Source organism: Aythya ferina, assembly GCF_964211825.1.
Source record: "Aythya ferina genome assembly, contig: HAP1_SCAFFOLD_29, whole genome shotgun sequence".
Lineage (NCBI taxonomy): Eukaryota > Metazoa > Chordata > Aves > Anseriformes > Anatidae > Aythya > Aythya ferina.
Window position 1 is genome coordinate 106,646 of NW_028181463.1, and position 22,281 is coordinate 128,926.

General features: G+C 50.9%; 3 protein-coding genes across 3 annotated transcripts; 2 read left to right on the forward strand and 1 right to left on the reverse strand.

Moving 5' to 3' along the window:
• Positions 1 to 462: 462 nt before the first annotated feature.
• Positions 463 to 1,404, forward strand: LOC311428011 (olfactory receptor 14C36-like; the record flags this gene model as incomplete). Its single annotated transcript, XM_084539579.1, has 1 exon — positions 463 to 1,404. One exon carries the CDS (start codon positions 463 to 465, stop codon positions 1,402 to 1,404), a length of 942 nt encoding a protein of 313 aa, XP_084395705.1.
• Positions 1,405 to 10,266: 8,862 nt separating this feature from the next.
• Positions 10,267 to 11,193, reverse strand: LOC311428012 (olfactory receptor 14C36-like; the record flags this gene model as incomplete). Its single annotated transcript, XM_084539580.1, has 1 exon — positions 10,267 to 11,193. One exon carries the CDS (start codon positions 11,191 to 11,193, stop codon positions 10,267 to 10,269), a length of 927 nt encoding a protein of 308 aa, XP_084395706.1.
• An 8,531-nt stretch (positions 11,194 to 19,724) lies between these two features.
• Positions 19,725 to 20,660, forward strand: LOC311428013 (olfactory receptor 14C36-like; the record flags this gene model as incomplete). Its single annotated transcript, XM_084539581.1, has 1 exon — positions 19,725 to 20,660. One exon carries the CDS (start codon positions 19,725 to 19,727, stop codon positions 20,658 to 20,660), a length of 936 nt encoding a protein of 311 aa, XP_084395707.1.
• Between the last annotated feature and the right edge of the window lie 1,621 nt (positions 20,661 to 22,281).

Sequence of the window (22,281 nt, forward strand, 5' to 3'; positions counted from 1 at the left end):
ATGTGCTGAGGCAGAAGGATGGTCATGGAGTTGGAACATCTGTAGTAGAGACTAAGGCTCCTCGAGCATTGCTGTTGCTCTGAGGCACCTTACACACCTCAGCACAGAGACAGTACTGACATCACCTTTGTTGTTTCTTAGGGAATTATTTGACCTTCTCCTCATGTCTGTGACCTGTGGACTTCACAGATCACTCCAGGTTCCCTTTTACCTGTTGCTGTAGCCCAGGACTAACTGCTGCAGAGCCCACAGCACAGCTCCCTGCCTCTTGTGGCACCCTCAGAGCACCAAGCAGAGGTAAGCAAGGCAGCTACAGAAAGCTCTTCCAGTGAAAGAAATGTGAAAGATTGTGTTATGTGTAACTGTTCTATGAGACATGTAATGTATTTTGGTCAAAGAAGTCCTTCAATTTTACAATGTCATTTCTTCTTTTGGACAGACTACTTTGCCCAGGGCCAATAAATGTGTAACAGCAGCTCCATCACCGAGTTCCTCCTGCTGGCATTCGCAGACACGCGCAAGCTGCAGCTCCTGCACTTCGTGCTCTTCCTGGGCATCTACCTGGCTGCCCTCCTGGGCAATGGCCTCATCCTCAGTGCCATAGCCCACAACCACCGCCTCCACACCCCCATGTACTTCTTCCTCCTCAACCTCGCCCTCCTCGACCTGGGCTGCATCTCCACCACTCTGCCCAAAGCCATGGCCAATGCCCTCTGGGACACCAGGGCCATCTCCTATCAAGGCTGTGCTGCACAGGTCTTTCTGTTTCTCTTCTTCATATCAGCAGAATTTTATCTTCTCACAGTCATGGCCTACGACCGCTACGTTGCCATCTGCAAGCCCTTGCACTACGGGAGCCTCATGGGCAGCAGAGCTTGTGCCCAGATGGCAGCAGCTGCCTGGGGCAGTGGCTTTCTCAATGCTCTCATGGAAACTGCCAATACATTTTCCCTGCCTCTCTGCCATGGCAATGCTGTGGACCAGTTCTTCTGTGAAATCCCCTACATCCTTAAACTTTCCTGCTTGAACTCCTACCCAAGGGAAGTAGGGCTTCTTGTGGTTAGTGCCTTTTTTGGTATTGGATGCTTTTCTTTTATTGCTTTATCCTACATACACATCTTCAGAGCTGTGTTGATGATGCCCTCTGAGCAGGGCCGGCACAAAGCCTTTTCCACGTGCCTCCCTCACCTTGCTTCCATCTCCCTGTTCCTCAGCACACTCATGTTTGTCTACCTGAAGCCCCCCTCTGTGTCCCTCCCAGTCCTGGACCTGGTGGTTTCATTTCTGTACACGGTGATACCTCCCACACTGAATCCACTAATCTACAGCATGAGAAACCAGGAGCTCAAAGTTGCACTCAGGAAATTAATGACTAGATATGTTTCAAAAGCAACAATCTGCTAAATTTTTGCGTGTGACTCGTTATGTGACATCACATTACTTCTGTCTTCTCTTGCTTTTCTGGTTGGGCTTATTCTTGCTTCTGTTTTTTTTTTTTTTTTTTACTTTTGGTTAGTATTCTTTTCTTTGTTTGCTTTTAAAGTAGCTTTAATTCTCCTAATGTTGCCCACAAAAATCATAGAATCATGATGGCTGTAAAAGAATCATTATGGTGTTGCCCTCCAACACCATCTAGTCCTACCGTTCCCCAACCACCAATATTACCCACAAACCATGTTTCCAGATAACACTCCCAACCTTTCCTTCAAAACCCCCAGGAACAGTGACTCCTCCATCTCCCTGGGAAACTTGTTCCAATGCCTATCCACTCTTTTTGAGTGGAAATTTCTTGTAATAATTCATCCCACTTGCACTTCAGTGTGTAACTCTCTGGTGTCGCTCAGCCTGTGTCCCTCCAGGCCAGTCTTTCTGCCCAGGCCAGAGCAAGAGTCCTGGCCCAGCCCCAGTGCACCCTGCCCCGGGCAGGTGGCTACACAGACATCTTGCTCTTTCTCCCCTCTGCCTCCCTGCAGGCACAGCAATGCTCCCTTGCTCTTCTCCAGGGACATGCTTGGTGACAGCTGCCCTGGGACTGGGCCAGGACTCACTGAGGCAATCAGCTGCAGGTGGGCACGTTCTGCTGCACAGTGGGGGATCATGGCCTACAGGGGGGTTTCCTGAGCCAGCTGGTTCCTTTAGGGCTGGTTGTCACTGGAACAGGTTGCCCAGAGAAGTTGTGGTTGACCCATCCCTTGGCCTTTTATGGCCAGAAGCCTCCCTTGCTAGACCAAGATAAAGACCCCCCGTCCCCGTCCCCGCAAAGTTGCTGTTTAACCTCATCTTTTCTGCATGGGACCTCCTCTGCACCACAGAACCTGATCTCTCAGCTCCCACTTTGCCACAAGCGCTCTGCATGGGCACTACGGGGACTAACCCTACCATGTCCTGCTCTGGCTCTGCCATCCCACTGGGTGGGGGAGAGGGTAGTGATAGCAAAGGGTGTGGAACGTGGGGCCCAGCAGAGACAAGGAGCCAAGGGAGAGGACAGGGTGAGGCAGAAAAGGCAGCACGAGCAGTGGTGTTGGCGCAGGGCCACATTTGTACCAGGAGCCTGAGTGGGCAGGGGCTGACAGGAGGCGAGGGTGACACTGTAAAAGCCAACCAAAGTAACCTTCTAAAACAGTTTGGAGTTTTAAAAAGCAGATGTTCTATTATTGATTGTCCTGCTTGAGCTCTGGCTGGTGTTGACTGAGAGTGGCACTGGGAACAGGGGCTGCTCACTGTCATGGCCTACGACCGCTACATTGCCATCTGCAAGCCCCTGCACTACGGGAGCCTCCTGGGCAGCAGAGCTTGTGCCCAGATGGCAGCAGCAGCCTGGGGCAGTGGCTTTCTCAATGCTGTCCTGCACACGGCCACTACATTTTCCCTGCCCCTCTGCCAAGGCAATGCTGTGGACCAGATCTTCTGTGAAATCCCCCAGATTCTCAAGCTCTCCTGCTCAAAGTAATTCCTCAGGGACGTTGGGTTTATTGTAGTGAGTGTTTCTTTAGCCTATCTTAGTTTTGTTTTCATTGTGCTATCCTATGTGCAGATTTTCAGGGCAGTGCTGAGGATGCCCTGTGAGCAGGGCTGGCACAAAGCTTTTTCCACATGCCTCCCTCACCTGGCCGTGGTCTCCCTGTTTGTCAGCACTGGCATATTTGCCTACCTGAAGCCCCCCTCCATCTCCTCCTTGTCCCTGGGTCTGGCTGTGGCTGTTGTGTACTCAGTCTTTCCTGCAACTCTGAACCCCCTCATCTACAGCATGGGGAACCAGCAGCTCAAGGATGCCTTGTAGAAACTCTTTGGATACATGCTTCTTCATCAGTAATATTGAAGCCCCCAATCCAGTCAGAACTCACCATTTTTCTATAAAATTGTTAGAATATTTTTTTGTTATACTTTTTTGTAATATATTATACTGCATCTTTAGATTTTAATTTAATAATGGTATCTTTATTTTCATATCTCTCAATTTTTTTTTCTATTCCTCACAAATATCTCATGTACCTGTACAACCATGCCTGCCTTGTAGATAATGACAATTGAGAAGCTGTCAGAACCTGATTGGTCTCAGTATCCCTCTCTTCCCATCTCCTCTGGAGCTGGGGGAGCAGCCCCAGCATGCAGGAGGGGCTCAGGGCCAAGAGCCCAGCTGACACATGCAGGAGCAGCCCCGGTGGCCCTCGGGGCTGCCCCTCACTGCCCGCTGGGCTCTGCCTCTCTGCTGCCTTCGGGTCGGGGCTGCTGCTTCCCTGGAGCCATGGCCATGGCCAGCAGCAGGATGTGGCCTTTTCCCTGCTGCTCTCTTTTGGCTTCCACATTGTGCTTCCTTTTTTCTGGGTAAGTCCTGATATCTCCTGTACCTTGGTGACAGTCCTATTGTCTCTGCTGTGGCTTTCCTGTAGCTACAGGCAGCAGCAGGCACTGTGCAGCCCTGGGTCACAGCTGCCTCCCTGCTAGCACCACAGCAACAAATGGGGTTTTATTTGGGACCTCCTGGAGTGAAGAACATAGACTTGAAGTGCAAGGACAGTCTGTGAGAGACCAAAGGCCGGACCAAGAGCTTTATGGCAGCACCTGACAACAACTGGTCTTGGACTCATCTGCATGGCACTGCCCCCCTGCAGTGGGGTTCATGGCCACTGTCAGCCTGGAGAGGAATCTGGAGCTGCCAGGAGATGTCCGGGGTTCTGCAGGGAGAACATGCAATGCTGAGTTGGTAGGGATTAGAACCTCATAAAATTAATGGCCTTCCAAAGAAGAGTTTGGTAAAGAAAAAGGGGAATCTGAGGAGTCCATGGGGTAAGGACAGCTCTGCCATACCGGGAGTGGTGCATGAAGAGCCAGAGGACAAAGGCCCCTAAGAGTGTAGAGTAATTGAGGATAACCTTTTTGAGGCCTCATGGACCAGGTCTGGTGCAGCACTCGCCTGCCCTTTGTGCCCTCAGAAACACCCCATGGCCCTGCCCAGCACTGCCCTGTGCTGCTGAGCCATCAGGGCAGGTGGAAAGGGGCTCAGCAGCAGAGATCCCCATGGAGATGGGTCTGCTGCCCACCCTGAGCAGCATGGGCAGGGCGAAGATGCGTGGGGTCCCAGGTCACCAGAGCCCCTGGCTCTCACAGCAGCACTGCCAGCTTGGGGCCCTGAGGGAGCACAGGGAGGGAAGCAGCAATGGCCAGCCAGGCTAGCACAGACACAGTGCCCTGGGCCCTCTCTGGGAGCAGGGATGGCCCTGGGGAAGAGCAGGGCAGCATTGCTGGGCCTACACTGATGGGGAAAGGGCAAAGAGAAAGCTCTTTGTGCAGGCCCCTGCTCGGGGCAGGCTGCTCTGTGGCTGGGCCAGGCCTCTTGTGCTGGCCTGGGGACTGGGGCTGGCCCTGCGGGGCACAGGCACTGTGTGCTGGGGATCTGCCAGGCAAGAGAGCAGGGCTCCTGCAGCTTCACAGACCTCAAACTCCTGGCACCACGGACACTTCCTTGCTCCATGCACCCAACAGATAAACACCTATCAGCCACCTGCTTTCTCTTCTTCATGAAGAATTGGAGGCAGAATAGCAAAAGTAAGTAAAACTCACAAATTGTGAGCCACAGAAGGCCCTGATGCTCTGCAAACACTGCTCAAAAACAGCGACCAGCGCTGTGGGTTACCAGCACTGCTCTGGTCACATATCCAAAACACAGCACCTCAGGGGCTGCTCTGCAGAGAATAACTCCATCCCAGCCAGTATAGGGCCCCTGATGAACAAGAAGGCTCCCTCTGAGCTCTGGAAAGAGGCAGAAATGTGCTAATAAGTACCAGAATAATTGAGGAAGCCCAGAGGCCCTTCTGAAGTGTCACTGAGTCACCTGAGAGGCAGTGCTGGGCAGAGGGGAGGGCCAGGAGAAAGACTTGGGTGATAGCTGTTGAGAAACAGAGACACTCAGGGCTTTAGCAGCTGTCTGTGGATGGAGTAGGAGGATGAGGTCACTCCTGGGACTGGGACAGGGCTGAAGGTCCCTGCGTGAAGCTGGAATGATGGAGAAGTGTCCACCTTGCATGTGTGCCTCAGCCTGGGAGCAGGGACCTGCCCATGGTGCAGGATGGCTGGGCTGTGCTCAGCCATGCCCCAGGAGATGACCTTGCTCTCTTCCTCCCCACCACTCCCCACACGGGGCAGGCCCTCAGGAAACACCCCTGAGCCTGGAGATGCACCAACCTGCTGCGCTGAGGTGCCACTACTGCAGGGGAAGAAGGGAGGGTTGGAGAGACACATGGGGCCTGCGGGCAAGAGTGGTGTGGTCTGGGGAAGTGAGTGCCTGGGAAAAGTTACCCTGGAGCCATAGGAGCCATTCTGGAAAGGAAACTTGATGGCAGGAACCACGCTTTTGTGGCACTGCAGAGCTGCTGGGCACATTGTGCAGGGTGCTGTGATGGACATTTGTGTCCTTTTCCATCGTGTCTTAAGTGCCACATTTCTCCAAAATAGAGTAGCCAACAGAGAACTGACACATAGTCTAAGATCATGAAAGGCATCATAAGCATGCCCCTAAAAAGATAATTGATATGGGGAAATCAGGAGAAGCCTGGCCAGGAGAGATGTGAGACTGAGAGGAGGAAATAGGGGCTTGGCCAGCCAAAATTAAGGATTTTGTAGAGGTAAGACGGTTCAGATTATGCTGATGCAGATGTAACTGTGACTTAAAATAGTCATACAAGGCTATTCCCCAGCTTCAACCCGTAAAGTTAATTCCTACGCCTAAATGCTACTCAGCCCCCTGACAGGAATCCACTACTCTAATGAGTGACCTCAGCGTACCCCTAGAAGACAAAACTCAGCCAATAATTGATTCATCCTAGCTCTTACTCTCTCAATCACTCTGACCTCCGCCCTTAATACTAGTACTTAAATGGCCTATTTAACACTAGAAAACTGCTTAAGAGACCTATACAAAACCCTAACTCCAAATGAATTTGAGGGGCCTTGGATCTGATCAGCTTGTGGGCCACAAGGAGGAGATGGGTGGGAATGCTCTGAGAAGCTCAGCTCTGCCTCAGGATCTCCTGCCCCAGAAGGAGAAATATGACTGTGGCAGTGACTGTGAGGTCACTTTTGTCTCTGCAGCTGATAGGGCAGCAGCAGGAACGTGTCACGGAAAGGGACTGTGAGGTCACATGTGTTTGGAGGTTGCAGGTCACCCTTGTTTTCTCCCTGGGATCTGCACTTTTGGGCTGACATTTTGCAGTGTCCCTGCTAGGCCAGCAGAAGGCACCTGCTTGGCATGCTGACTGGGGGATCCCCTCTGCCTCCAGAGCCAGGAGGACCCAGGCAGAAAGAAGGCCCCAACATGGGTTGTCCTGTCCCTTCTGCTTGAGTCCATGAGTGGGCAGCAGCAGGCACAAGGCTTGGCTGTGTCAAGAAGCTGCAAGGCCAGCACCAGGTCCATGTCTTGGAAGATGCTGGTGAGTGTCTATGATCAGACCATAGCTTTGTGTTTCAAGGAGCAGCTGGTGAGGGTTGATGAGAAACTGGTGAAATGATGGAAATGCTGGGATGAGAGCAAGGTGGTGAACAGAGATGGCTATCTGAAGACCTCCAGGAAATAGGACAAAGTGTGGGACAGCATAGGAAAGCATGCAGAGGAGAAGGCAGAGGTTGCTGGTAAAAAGGGAAGGCCCCAACAGTTCTGACGCTTTGGCTAGAGCTTATGAATAAATGAGATATACTCATTGCAATGCAGCCTCTTTGCTTCTTTGCAACCCTGTGCAGAGGCAGGGAGGGGTCATACCAGTGTTCTTCTCATGGCATCACACTACCCACCACATTCCTCAGACCCCCAGGAAAAGTCCTGAGCCAGACAGGGGGGTGCAGGATCTCCCCTCACAGTGGCTGGGGTCAGGCCTTGGCTGTTCTGCTTCACTAAAACCAACCAAGACTTTTCTCTGCACGGTGCTTTGCCTGTCTGTAACCATGGCCTCCAATTATCTGCCCTAAGCAGTCCCTGGGGAGTCTTTGTTAGTAACAGCTCTCAGTGGGGCCCATTAATACTCCAAGTCACTTCAGCTTTTCCTTTTGAGTTTGCTTATTCGCACAGTTGCATCATTCTCCTCTCAGTACCCAAGTTTCTTTGACTCAGCACCAAAATACACCATGGAACTCATTAAAACACAGTAATTCCTAAGGAGCCATATCTCTCCCACCGTTTTCTTCAAGTATTCAAGATTTGATCAGCTAATTGGAGAGCTTTCATGTTGTAGTTAAGGGGGAAGATTTCAAGGAGCATCTAATAAAAATCTTTCTTCATTTTAAAGGCTGAATTTTGTTCTGTTTCAGTTTAGAGCATCATTCTGCTATAGGTATTGGTCTAGGATTTGACCTTTGAAGCCCTGCTTAGGTGGGAAGAGCAGGGTTTTTCCTATTTCAAAACAAACAACAGGAAATCATGCTGCAATTTTCAAAAAAACAAAGCTCAAGTTCTTAATTTTGTTGCCTCCAGTGATGTTTACCTTCCCAAAAGGATGACTGTACATGATGTATTTTTCAGTGAGTAATAGGAAATTTCAGATAATTGTGTTAATATTAATCCATAACATACTAATTCAATGATAAACGATGAGGGTCTTACTAAGGAAACCATTAGAAGGACTGCTGAGAGATGGGCGACCTTGAACTCACTGAAACTCAAAGCAGCAACTGGGTTGGTGAGAGTGGTCTGAATGATTAAAGAGAAAGGGGAGGGCAAACCAGGAGAATGATGGGAAGTGCATAGGTCCAGACAGGAAGCTGGGTCCAGACATTCAGCTCTCTGACCGTAAGCAACCAGGGAAAACCTCCAGTGACCCCGTTGTGTTTCAGGCACTTCCTTGGACTGGCAGATGTCAGAAAAGACCTGCAGGAGGCAGGAACCCTTTGGGAAAATCAGGTGGAGCATGGTGGAGTTCCCAGGGCACCTCCACTGCCAGCAGTGGTCTTTGTCCCTGTAACTGCAGCTCAGTCCAGCACAGGAACACCCCTTCAAAGACAAACCTCTTCTTCAGTGGGTTCCTTGGATTGACCTAGATCTGAAATGGCCACTGGAAACCTGAGATACTCTCCCTTACTTAAACTAGACACTTGAACATCTGTTGATGACCTTCCTGGGTCATCTTTAGCAAACTCAGGCTGAAAAACTCAAGTATAGCATGCTTCAAATGGCTGAGCCAGAACCCATCAGCTTGCCCCACTTTGCAAATGGCCCCCGTCCAACTAAGGATTTGAAAGCAAAAAGTGTGGAATGACCTTGCAGGTCAATGTGCAGAGTAAGGGAAAGTCACCCATATTGTGCTGGAGTAGCAGAAGGCAAAGAGCATTGCATTGTGCCTCAGAATAATCAAGGAGACGTAATCCAGTTCATCCATGAGGAAAAGCAGAGAGAAGGACGTTGAGTTTGGCCTAACATGAAGAAGGATGTGCATCACTGGTGAAGGAACCAGCATTTATGCCATCACCCATGTGAATTACACAAGCACCAGCACACCTAATGGTAACCTGTCCACCCCAGCTTCGTATTCCCACAGGGCAGTGGAAAGGGAGCCGACAGCCAAGGGACACATCTGAGTGTGGAAGGTGGGGCCCAGCAGAGACAAGGAGCCAAACCCGGGGCCAGGCGGGTGGCAGAGCCCCATGCCCCATGTACGGCCTGGCTGGGGGTCCCTGCTGCTGCAGCCAGCACACGCAGCATGGCAAGAGGAGGGCTCCCTGCACATCACGGGGCACAGCCTGGCCCCCGGGTGCTCTTCCTGACATCTCTGCAGCTCCTGGCAGGCTGTGGTCAGGTGCCCCTCAGCCTTCCCTCCTGTGCTCCCAGGGCACATGGCTGCCTCCTGCCCAGCTCACTGCCCACCATGAACGTCCAACACAGCTGCTTCCCAAGCTGGGCCTTGCCCAGGGTCAGTCTCCTGCAGGGGCAGAAAATGGCCCTTGTCCTGGTGGCTTTTCACGGCCTTCCTCTCAATACATGCTCTTCTCATCCTTGATCTCTTTTTACTGAATACAGAGGCCTCGGTGACCATTTTGGTTCTGACTAATACCAAGAAAACATGTCTAGTTGCTGCTAGGAGCTGTCTGTGAGAAACGGATTTGCTCTCAGATCTTTTCCTCTGACAGTCTCAGCAATGCCCGGTGACTGGACAAGACATGGGAACTGCACACAGGAAAACACTTTACTGTGAGCAAGATCAAGACCTGGATCATGTTTCCAATACCAAGCACTCGATCAGGTTTCCCGAAAAGTGGGGGAGTCCTCCTCAACTGGAGATACCCCAAACCCAACTGGAAATGGGCCTGGGCTGCCTGGTGTAGGTGTCCATGCGTGGCTACTGGGGGTGGCTAGATGGGCTTTGGAAGTCCCCTCCAAAGGCTGCAGGGAGGGAGTGCCTGCCAGGGCAGAAAAGGGCAGCCCCAAAGGAGGACACCAGGGCTTTCCACCACGCTGCAGCAGGGATCTTCATTCCACAACCACTGCTGTACCTGAGAAGAGTGTATGAGAAATGAGATCCACAGAAACTGCCTACCTGCTGGTTCCTTTATTTAGTTAGCTACAAAGAGCTTAACAGCACCTCTACATGAGGTCTTTGGGTAAGAAGAAAAGGTAGAAGGAGATAGAGGAAGAAAAATATCTTAAATTTATAAAATGAAATTATAAAATTATTTAAGATATTGGCATGATATCGAAAAGGATGAGCAATTTTGAAATATATGAACAAAGGTGTTTCTGCCTTCTCCAGGTATACTTCAGGGAATCAGATGCAGAAGACAGGTTCCTCATTGAAATACTGAATATTGCAATAACTTCCTCAGTGCCTCCTTGAGCTCCTTATTCCTCATGCTGTAGATGAGGGGGTTCACTGCTGGTACCGTGGAGTACAGAACAGCCACCACCAGATTTAGATGTGGTGAGGAGATGTAAGGGGGCTTCAGGTAGGCAATTGTGGCAGTGCTGATCATCAGGGAGATGACGGCCAGGTGAGGGAGGCACGTGGAAAAGGCTTTGTGTCGGCCCTGCTCAGAGGGAATCCTCAGCACTGCCCTGAAGATCTGAATATAGGACAACACAATGAAAACAAAACAACCAAACACCAAAAAGCCACTAAACAGAATTGTGCCAACTTCCCTGAGGTAGGCATCTGAGCACGAGAGTTTGAGGATGTGGGGAACTTCACAGAAGAACTGGTCCACAGCATTGCCTTGGCAGAGGGGAAGGGAAAATGTGTTGGCCGTGTGCAGAAGAGAATAGAAAACCCCACTGCCCCAGGCAGCTGCTGCCATCTGGGCACAAGCTCTGCTGCCCACGAGGCTCCCATAGTGCAGGGGCTTGCAGATGGCAACGTAGCAGTCGTAGGCCATGATGCTGAGGAAAGAATACTCTGCTCCAAACAAAAAGACAAAAAAGAAGACCTGTGCAGCACACCCTACATAGGAGATGGCCCTAGTGTCCCAGAGGGAATTGGCCATGGGTTTAGGGACAGTGATGGAGATAGAACCCATATCGAGAAGGGCGAGGTTGAGGAAGAAAAAGTACATGGGGGTGTGGAGATGGTGTTGGCAGGCTATGGCGCTGAGGATGAGGCCGTTGCCCAGGAGGGCAGCCAGGTAGATGCCCAGGAAGAGCGCGAAGTGCAGGAGCTGCAGCTCGCGTGTGTCTGCGAATGCCAGCAGGAGGAACTCGCTCACTGAGCTGATGTTGGGCATTTGCTGCCTTTCATTAAGGGCACTGCATAGAAGGAAAAATAAAGACTGTTAGGGGAAATTTCCCCGAACAATACTCATTTCTTTTCTCATTAAAGCCTTCACATGGTCTTTCTTTCAAGGTGACCTTTGTGTCTCTCCCTGGTTGTAGCCCTGCTTTGTTCTTGCTGGATGTCCTGTACACAGCACACAGCCACACAGCTCCACTGCAGTGGTAAATGTCGTTGTTATGGGCAAAAACCTCAGCCAGAAGTCACTTCCAGGAGACTGCTCTGTCCATCCCCTGCTGCCCAGCTGCTGTCTGCATGCAGCACTCAGCTGGGGGATGGATGGACTCAGAGGTTGGGCTGAAAAATCACTTCTCCTTGTCTGCAGGTCCTGAAGAACAGCTCAGAAAAGCCCTGGTGCAGTCTGTAAGGAGAGAGAAGAGAAGGGATATTCTCAGGTTCATCACTAAACTGTTTATGTCTCAGTTCAAGGCAGTAGCAGCTCAGTCTCCTGTGCAAATCCAACCACTCTGTTAACAGAGAGCCTGCCCCACAATCAGAGCAGGAAGAGGTTGGCAGAGAGTGCCGAAAGTGCCTTCTCTTTGCAGGCAGCCCCTGCACTGCCCTTCCTCTGCTCAAGCAACTCGTCTCCCCGGGCAGACTGAGTGCAGGGACCCTGCTCTGCAACACAGCCCTGGGCAGCCCTTCCTGCACCCCCAGCTTCTCCTTCCTCCAGGGACTGCGGCTGCATTCCCCTCCCTTGACTTACCGGGTTCAGGGCTGGGAAGTGTTCTCCCCCAGTGAGTTCTGTGCATCCTGCCACTTCTGCCTGCCTTTAAGCACTCTGTCTCTGCACGCAGTGCCCCCAGCCCTGCTGCGCTGTGCAGAGGAGCTGCTCCTGGCCACAGCTGTCTCTCTGCACCACGGCCCTCTTGCCACGAGCTCTCTCTGTCCCACGAGCCCAGCCCAGCTCAGCAGCACAGCACCAGCCCAAGGCACTGCAATCACCCCTCTGGGGGCTTTGCTGATGAGCCCATGAACCTCAGGCACTCCGAGACAATTGAAGACATCTCTCCAGAAGTCCAAGTCAGAGGCAAGTTTCCTGCAGTGTCCCCCTGAGGGCAGCACTGACACAGCCTCCCTTGGAGCTCGTTAGAGCAGAACACTGGAGGCAGTGAGGACAAGGAGACAAAGGCAGCGTGAAGGTGAAAATGATGTGTAGGAAAACTGGATGTGTTTCACCAAGTACAAGGGCCAGGTCTTGACCCCAAGCACTTGGGAAGGGAGATCCTTTCCTTTCACACCTTGCTCAGTGCTCTTTGTGGGGCAGTGGGAGATGGGGATGTGCATGGCCAAGTGCAGGAGAACGGTACAACCCCTGCCTGCTTCATGGTTGGTCGAGGAGGCAATTAGGCTCTGTTGCTTTAGTGATTAGCTGTCTCCTCATAGGCTTCAGTGGCAGAGACAATAGCCATAGCCATGGACACAAATATCTCATAAGGCATCTCTGTAGGAAGCTGGCCTGCTTCCTGGTGAGGAGGCACCACTGCTCATATAGCATCCCTCGTGGTGCCCTGGCCCTCCTCCTTCTTGAGAACTGCTCACTCAGCAGGGTCCCAGTGTGCCCTCATGTGTGGAGTTACTCTTCCTCTGTTGCAGGACTGGGCTCTTCTTGTAAATGTGAAGAGGCTTCTGTAGGCAAAATCCTGCAGCTTCTTGAGGTTTCCCCACACTGATGCTCCATTCTGTCAGCTCTTTATGTCTTCAGGCAGACAATTCAAATTTTCTGTGATTGTGCTGTCTCTGACCAGATAGCAGCAGCAGCAAGAGTTGCAGGGAAATTTGGATAATTCAGAAATGACCAGTTGAATGGAACTACAGCAGAGAGTCAGAGAAGGGTAGGGGATGGAAGGCTGTCAGGTTCCAATTCTTCTGTGCTTCCTTCTCATGCATGCTGTCAGTTTGTCTGGAGCTGTGTCCTGAATGTTATGGGGCTGTTCAGGTCAAAATTAGAAGGGCCAAAGCCCAGCTGGAGCTCCATCTGTATATTTATGTCAAAGACAATAAAAAGCTGTTTATATAAATACTTTAAATAGAGGAGGATTACGGAGAATCACCCTTTATTAGATGTGGGGGAAGTGTGGTGATGATCTAGAGATAAGGTAAAGGCTGAGGTACCTAACTCCTTCTTTGCCTCAGACTCTAGCAGCAAGACCAACTGTTCTCCTGGACATTTCTTCCTCCTTGTGACCAGCGCCAAACTTCCAGGGCACACATTGTGGCAAGTTCTTCTCTCCAGCTCTTTCATATTACCAAAGGAAGCTCCATCAGGGTGGAAAGCACTCCTGAAGTTGGCATCCCAACCCAGCAGGCTCCTTGAGGCCTCTCAGCCAAGCAGACACAAGTCACCTCAGCAACATCTTCCAAGCCAGGGGCCTGCTGCTGCCCAGCCATGGACTCAAGCAGAAGGGACAGGACAACCCATATGGGGGCCTTCTTTCTGTCTGCGTCCCCCTGGGTTTGGAGGCAGAGAGGATCCCCCAGTCAGCATGCCAAGCAGGTGCCTTGTGCTGGCCTAGCAGGGCCACTGCCAGCTGTCAGCCCAAAAGTGCAGCTCCCAGGGAGAAGTCAAGGGTGACCTGCCACCCCCAGACACAAGTGACCTCACAGTCCCTTTCTGTGACACGTTCCGACTGCTGCCCTATCAGGTGCAGAGACAGAGGTGACCTCACAGTCCCTGCCACAGTCACATTCCTCCTGCTGGGCCATGAGATCCTGAGGCAGAGCTCACCTCTCTCTTGTCCTCTATGGACTGGGGCTTACCTTTCTGGTTTAGAAAGTAAACAAAGTTTTAGTTGGAAGGTTTGGTGTTCTGTTTGTGGTGTCAAGTCTGTGGTCTGGGTATGGGCAAGCATTATGGTTTAGGGTTTTGTTTAGGTCTGGCAAGAAGTCTAGAGATAAATAGAGCATTTAATGGTAGTGTTAAGGGCAGGGATCAGGGTGAGCAAGAGAGTAAATGTAAGGGACAGGGGCTCTGCGCTGAGTTTTTCTTGAGGTGATATCTTGAGTTCTGATTTCCAATAGTGGATTCCTGTCAGGATGTTGGACTAATGTTTAGGTTGAGGGATTATTGTTATTGTTTACATGCCTTACAAGACTGAAGTCAGTGTTACAGCAGCATCAACATTACTGGAACCCTCTTACCTCTACAAAGGTAAGCTTCCGAGCTCCTCTTCCCTTCCTCTTCCCTCCTCCAAATCTCACATTTCTCCTGGCCAGGCTACTCCTGACCTCCGCATATCAGTCATCTAACTGGGATCAGCTTTCTGATGGCTGTTATTATATCAGAGTACCTGTCTCACCTCTGTTGGCTACACTATTCTGTAGTATTAGAATACTCAGTACTCTGTTGGCTATTTTATTCGGTTACTCACAAAGCCTCCCATGGGAATTGTTAGGGCAGATAACTGGAAGCCATGATTACAGAGAGACAAAGGCACTGTGCTGAGAAAATCTCTGTTTATTTTGGTGAATCAGAAGGTGAAGGCCTGATCCCAGCCACTGGGAGGGGAGATCCTGCACTCCCAGCATCCCCATGTCTCACTTTTCCTGGGGTCTGTGGTGTAGGGTGTGATGCCCACAATATCATGTGAAGAGCAGTGATATGACACCTCCTGGTGTTTGCACAAGGTTGAAAGGAGAATACATGGTTCCAATGCCATGAGTTTAACACATCTCCTCCTAAGCCAAGGCCAAGGGGAAAAAGTTGTCAGTGCAGCTGAAGCCTTCCATTCTTGTCAGAGCCCTCTGCCTTCTCCTCTGCAGGCTTTTCTGTGCTGTCCCAGACTTTTCTGAAGGCTGCAGAGAGACACTTCTCTTCCCTACCTTGCTCTCACTCTGGTGTTCCCATGATTTCACTGCTGCCTCTCCACTCTCACCAGCTGTTCCTTCAAACACAAGGGCATGGGCTGATCCAAACTCCCTCTCGGTGACCTCTGGACCCACAGCACAAGTTCCAGTGCCTTACCTCCAAGTCAAGAATTTCATCTGACTATCGAATCTAAATCTACCCTCTTGAAGTTTAAAACCATTTTCCTTGCCCTATGATAGAGTCATAGAAATCATAAAAACACAGATTTGGAAAGGACCTCCAAGATCATTTAGTCCAACTGTCCTATCACTAATACTACCCACTAAGCTACTAAGCCATATCTCCTAGCACCTTGTCCTGATGCTCCTTGGACACTGTGATGGTCAGTGAGTCCACCACCTCCCTGAGCAGACCATTCCAGTTCCCGACTACTCTTTGAGAGAAAAGTTTTTTGTGATATCTAATCTAAACATCCCCAGGCACAACTTGTGGCCATTTCCTCAAATCCTATCATTAGTTATCTGAGACAAGAGGCTGACCCCCACCTCATCACAACCTCTCTTCAGGAAGTTGTAGAGTGCAATGAGGTCTCCCCTGAGCCTCCTCTTCGCCAAAGTAAATAATCTCAGTTCCCTCAGCCGATTCTCATAAGACCTGTGCTCCAGTCCCCTCAACAGTTTGGTTGCCCTTCTCTGGACATGTTCCAGGACTTACTGAGGGTACACTCAATCCCCTCATCTAGGTCATCAATAAAGACCTTAAACAGTACCGACCCCTGGCGGACACCACTTGTAAGAGGATGCCAGCCAGACTAACCAAAAATCTTGGTTAAAAGCTCTGAGGAGAGCCTTTATAGGCTTTGTATGGACAACGGTAGCAGTGTCACAGGTAATCATAGAAACATGGGATCACAGAATCATAGAATGGTTTTGGTTCAAAGGGACATTAAAGATCACCTTATTCTTCTTAACAGAGAAAAACAAAACCCTAAACCACAAAGCTTGCCCATACCCTAACCACAGATGTCACACCTTAAACAGAATACCAAACACTTGGTAACACAAAAACTAATTTTTCCTTAATGTTTAATACAGAAAGGTGAACCCTAGTCCCTAATACGATACATGAACAAATAACATTGAAAGTCCCTGTACCTGTGCATTAACCTTCTCACCTTCAACAACCCTCCTAAACCTTACCTTAAGGCGCTTGGCACCTTGGGGGAAGGCAGGAACCGAGGTTACTGTGTAGTCACACAGCATTCAAAGCTGAATTTGAGGGGCCATGGGTCTGATCAGCTTGTGGGCCACAAGGAGATGGGTGAGAATTCTCTGAGCCCTACCTCAGGATCTCCTGCCCCAGCAGGAGGAATGTGACTGTGGAAGTGAATGTGAGGTGACTTCTGCCTCTGCAGCTGATAGGGCAGCAGCATGAACGCATCATGGAAAGGGACTGAGAGGTCATTTCTGTCTGTAGGTGGCAGGTCACCCTTGACTTCTCCCTGGGAGCTGCACTTTTGGGCTGACATCTGGCAGTGGCCCTGCTAGGCCAGCACAAGGCACCTGTTTGGCATGCTGACTGGGGGATCCCCTCTGCCTCCAGACCCAGGAGGACCCAGGCAGAAAGAAGGCCCCCAGATGGGTTGTCCTGTCCTTTCTGCTTGAGTCCATGAGTGGGCAGCAGGAGGCACAAGGCTTGGCTATGTCTAGCCAAGAAGCTGCAAGGCCAGCAGCAGGCCCCTGGCTTGGAAGCTGCTGCTGGGGTGACTTGTGTCTGCTTCGCTGACAGGCCGCAAGGAGCCTGCTGGGTTGGGATGCCTACTTCAGGAGTGCTTTCCACCCTGATGGAGCTTTCTTTAGTAATATGAAAGAGCTGGAGAGAAGAACTTGCCACAATGTGTGCCCTGGAAGTTTGGCGCTGATCACAAGGAGGAAGAAATGTCCAGGGGAACAGTTGGTCTTGCTGCTAGAGTCATAGGCAAAAAAGGAATTAAGTACCTCAGCCTTTACCTTATCTCTAGATCATTACCAGATTTCCCCCACATCTAATAAAGGATGATGATTCTCCGTAATCCTCCTCTATTTAAAGTATTTATATAAAGTTTCCTATTGTCTTTGACATAAATAAAGAGATTGAGCTCCAGCTGGGCTTTGGCCCTTCTAATTTTGACCTGCACAGCCCCATAACATTCAGGACTCAGCTCCAGACAAACTGACAGCATGCATGAGAAGGAAGCACAGAAGAGGTGGAACCTGGCAGCTTTCCATGCTCTTCTGGGGCTCTGTGCTGCAATTCCATTCAACTGGTTACTCCTGTGTTATCCAAACTTTCCTGATGCTGCTGTCTTCTCAAAGATAGCACAATCACACGCAAAGTTTGAACTGTCTGCCTGTAGACATGAAGAGCTGACAGAATGGAGCATCAGTGTGGGGCAACCTTGAGAAACTGCAGGATTTTGCCTACAGAAACCTCTTGGCATTTACAAGGAGAAGTGCCCAGTCCTGAAACAGAGGAAGAGGAACCCCACACATCAGGGCAGACTGGGACCCTGCTGAGTGAGCAGTGGCCAGGAGGAGGAGGGCCAGGGCACCACGAGGGATGCCATATGAGCAGTGGTGCCTGCTCAGCAGCAGCTAGGCCAGCTTCCCACAGAGCTCCCTTACGAGAAGCATGGCCACCAAGAAGATCTGAGTTATCAGTCTCCTCAGAGATCCAGTGTGGCACTACACAGAAGAGGTTCTGCAGCCAGCAGGAAAAGACGTACAGGTCTAGGAGTCCCTAGGACAGCCTGGTGTGGAGAGGATCAAGGGCTCTACCAAGGCTGAAAGTCCCAACACGACCCAGGTCTTTGTGTCCACGGCTATGGCTGTTGTCTCTGTTACTGAGGCCTAGGAGGAGACAACTGATCGTTAAAGCACCAGGGCCTCATTGCCTCCTCGCCCCCACCCATGAACCAGGCAGGGGTCGTACCGTTCTCCTGCACTTGGTAATGCACATCCCCATCTCCTACTGCCCCACAAAATGCCCTGAGCAAGGTGTGAAGGGAAAGGATCCCCCTTAAAATGGGATGGATGTCAAGTCCTGGCCCTTGTGCTTGGTGACAAACATCCACTTTTCCTATACATCAGTGTCACCTTCACATTACCTTTGTCTCCTTGTCCTCACTGCCTCCAATGTTCTGCTCTAACGAGCTCCAAGGGAGGCTGTGTCAGTGCTGGCCCTCAGGGGGACACTGCAGGAAACTTGCCTCTGACTTGGACTTCTGGAGAGATGTCTTCAATTGTCTCGGAGTGCCTGAGGTTCGTGGGCTCATCAGCAAAGCCCCCAGGATGATCATTGCAGTGCCTTGGGCTGATGCTGTGCTGCTGAGCTGGGCTGGGCTCGCGGGACAGGGAAAACTCATTTCAAAAGTGATCCTGTTCCAGAGAGACAGCTGTGGCCAGGAGCAGCTCCTCTGCACAGCGCAGTAGGGCTGGGGGCTCTGACCGCAGCTGGCACAGGAAGAGGAGAGAAGGAGAGAGGGCTTGGAGGCAGTTGGCAGTGGGAGGATGCTGAGAGCTGCCTGCAGGAGAAACCTGCACAGCCCTTGACAAGGTAAGGGTCTGGCTGCAGGGCCATGCAGCTGCAGGTCCTGGAAGGGTCTCCTCCTGCTGGGTCTTGTTTCTGGGAGGGCAGTGGGCAATGCAGTAGGCTTTGAGAGTCCTGCTGGGTTGCAGTGTGAGGTGAGAAAGTCTGGCAGAAGCCCCTTGGAGTGTCATAACCCAGCTGCCCTTTTTAGCCAAGAGTTGGGTGTCCAAGTCTCCTCCAGACACTGCAGGGGATGCAGATTGGGTATTGGGACACCCCAGATTTCGAATATCCAGCTCTGTCCGTGGGGCATTGTGCTGGGCTGCACGCTTCTCTCCCGCAGGATGCAGCTCTCAGAATCACAGAATTTTCTAGGTTGGAAGAGACCTCAAGGTCATCGAGTCCAACCTCCAACCTAACGCTAACAGCCCTCCACTAAACCATATCCCTAAGCTCTACATCTAAACGTCTTTTGAAGACTTCCAAGCTCTCTCGTGGCATCCTTGTGTTATCCAGGTACCTCAAGGAGAAGACCCCTCTGTACTAAAACCATGTCTGTGTTGCTGGATGGCTGTCTGTGGGCAACTGGAATGAGACCTCTGCACTCTTGGAGAAGAGGGAAAAGCTGAGATCCTGCTCATGTACCTGGAGATAAGGTGAGGATTCTGTCCATCTGCACTGGGGTTGGGGCTTCTTTGCTTTAAGCTGTCTCTCCTTCTTTGGAAACACAAGAGTGTGATTGTTCTACTAAGCATAATAAAATCTGACTCGCTCTACAGTGTGGTTGGAGGTGTTTTTTGCAACAACCCTGCAAAGTTCATGGATCTCATAAGTGGACTGAACTTGAGTTTCCCCCTTGTTCCTGCTTTCTGACTGCTTCACAGAAGGAAGGACACCTCTAAAGTCCCCAGTAACCCATGCTTGCAATGCCAGTCTCACCCAACATCACCTGGGACTCAAGCGATAGAGCTACAGAAAGCTCTTTTTGCAAGAGAGAGGCTTCAGATGAGAGTGGTCTAAGGCTTGCAGTAGGTTTTCCTCAGAGAATTGTCTTCTAAACTTTTTCTGACTTCTCCTTCTCTACAGACAACAGTGTTCAATGTCAGAAAATGCCCAACATCAGCTCTGTGAGTGAGTTCCTCCTGCTGGCATTCGCAGACACGCGTGAGCTGCAGCTCCTGCACTTCGCGCTCTTCCTGGGCATCTACCTGGCTGCCCTCCTGGGCAACGGCCTCATCCTCAGCGCCGTAGCCTGCCAACACCACCTCCACACCCCCATGTACTTCTTCCTCCTCAACCTCGCCCTCCTCGACCTGGGATTCATCTCCACCACTCTGCCCAAAGCCATGGCCAATGCCCTCTGGGACACCAGGGCCATCTCCTATCAAGGATGTGCTGCACAGGTCTTTCTCTTTGTCTTCTTTATCACAGCAGAGTATTCCCTTCTCACCGTCATGGCCTACGACCGCTACGTTGCCATCTGCAAGCCCCTGCACTACGGGAGCCTCGTGGGCAGCAGAGCTTGTGCCCAGATGGCAGCAGCTGCCTGGGGCAGTGGCTTTCTCAATGCTGTCCTGCACACGGCCAACACATTTTCCCTGCCCCTCTGCCACGGCAATGCTGTGGACCAGTTCTTCTGTGAAATCCCCCACATCCTCAAGCTCTCCTGCTCAGATGCCTACCTCAGGGAAGTTGGATTTATTGCATTTAGCTTTTGTTTAGTTGTTGGTTGCTTTGTTTTTATTGTGGTGTCCTATGTGCAGATCTTCAGGGCAGTGCTGAGGATGCCCTCTGAGCAGGGCAAGCACAAAGCCTTTTCCACGTGCCTCCCTCACCTGGCCGTGGTCTCCCTGTTTGTCAGCACTATCATGTTTGCCTACCTGAAGCCCCCCTCATTCTCCTCCCCATCCCTGGACCTTGCAGTATCTTTTCTGTACTCCATGTTACCTCCAGCAGTGAACCCCCTCATCTACAGCATGAGGAACCAGGAGCTCAAGGATGCACTGAGGAAATTGTTTGAATACATATTTCTTAAGAAAGTATAATGTGCCTTTACATTCTGAGTTTATCTCAGAAACAGTTAGGAAAGTAATTTGGTATTATGTTTCTTGATAAATATGTCCTCCATGTTGTGGAGTCGATTTAATTAATGTCATTGTTAGCCTCCTACCTGTTCATTTATCTCTTTACTCTTCCTAATCATCTCATGTATATGTAAAGCCAGGCTTTCTGTGTAGCTATAGACAATAAAGAAGTGAGCAGAAATTCATAGGTCTCAGCTGCAGTGTATTCCCATCTCCTGTGAACTAGCAAAGAAGCTATTTAAAAAAAAATAAATAGCAAAACTGTTTGTGACAGTGACGCTTGACCACTTCCTTGAAACAGGGCCTCAATAGATGCGTCTGATTTTTAGGAGGACAGTCGTTTTCACAACGGGAGCCCACCTCTCCCCTCTCCTTTCATTTTCCACCTTCTATTGCTGAGTGTGACATCATATGGTATGGAATATCTCTGTGGTTGGTTTAGGTTAGCTGCCCTGGTGATGTCCCCTCTCTGTCTCTTGTGCACCCGCAGCCTGCTGGCTCTTTGGGGAGGGGGAATTAGAGGGATTCCTGATGCTGTGACAGCATTGCTCAGCAGTAGACAAAACAGAACCGTGATACCAGTGCTGTTCTAGCTACTCAAGCAGAGCACAGCACTGGGTGAGCTTCTACAGGAAAAGTTAACTCCATCCCAGCCATACCCAGTACGGTCATATATTGAAAACACAGCACCACAGAGGCTGCTCTGCAGAGACTAACTCTGTCCCAGACAGAGCCAGTGCAGGGCCACACAGAGGACAAGAAGGCTCCCTCTGAGCTCTGTGGGGAGTCAGGAAGGTCCTAATAAGCAGCAGGATGACTGAGGAAGCCCAAAGGCCCTTCTGAAGGTTGACTTATTCCCACCTGGGAGGCAGTGCTAGGCAGTGGGAAGGGCTATGAGAAAGACGTGAGAAGGCTGTGAGAAACAAGGAAATATCACTGCCATTGACCCAGTGGTGGGCTGACCAGAGCTCAAGTGCTCAGTCTGCTGTGAGCAGGCAGAGGAGAGCTCTGCAGCCACAGGGCATGCAGCAGACTCAGCAAAGGAGCCTAGCAAGTGATTCCTTGCAGCCCTGGGGCAATGGCAGTGACCCCATGAGCTGGGTCTGCCTCCCAGCCTGCCCAGCATGGCCCTGCAGAGTGCCCCCGTGCCCCGGGCACCACAGCCCCCTCGCTCTGCAGAGCAGCACCTCTGGTTGTCATGTCAGAGATCTTAAATTTTGACTAAACTCATACCTCATAGGTGTTTTTAGTTTTCTCCTTAGGGGTGGCTACTGCCTCCAAGATGCCTGAGAGGAGGTAAATCCTGCACGAAGGCCTGCAAAATGTTACCCTGGATCCATAGGAGTCATTCTGGAACCAACGCTTCTTCATAGGATTTACACTTTTGTGGAGGTGCGGAGTGGATGGGCATGTGCAGGATGCTCCTACAGAACTTTGTGCCCTTTTCCCTACCGACTACAACACCACTTCTGTCTCAGGAACAGAATAGCCAGCAGTGAGACAGATACTCTGAGATCATGAAAGCCATCAGAAAGCTGATCCCAATAAGATAACCAATATGAGGATGACAGGAGAAGCCTGG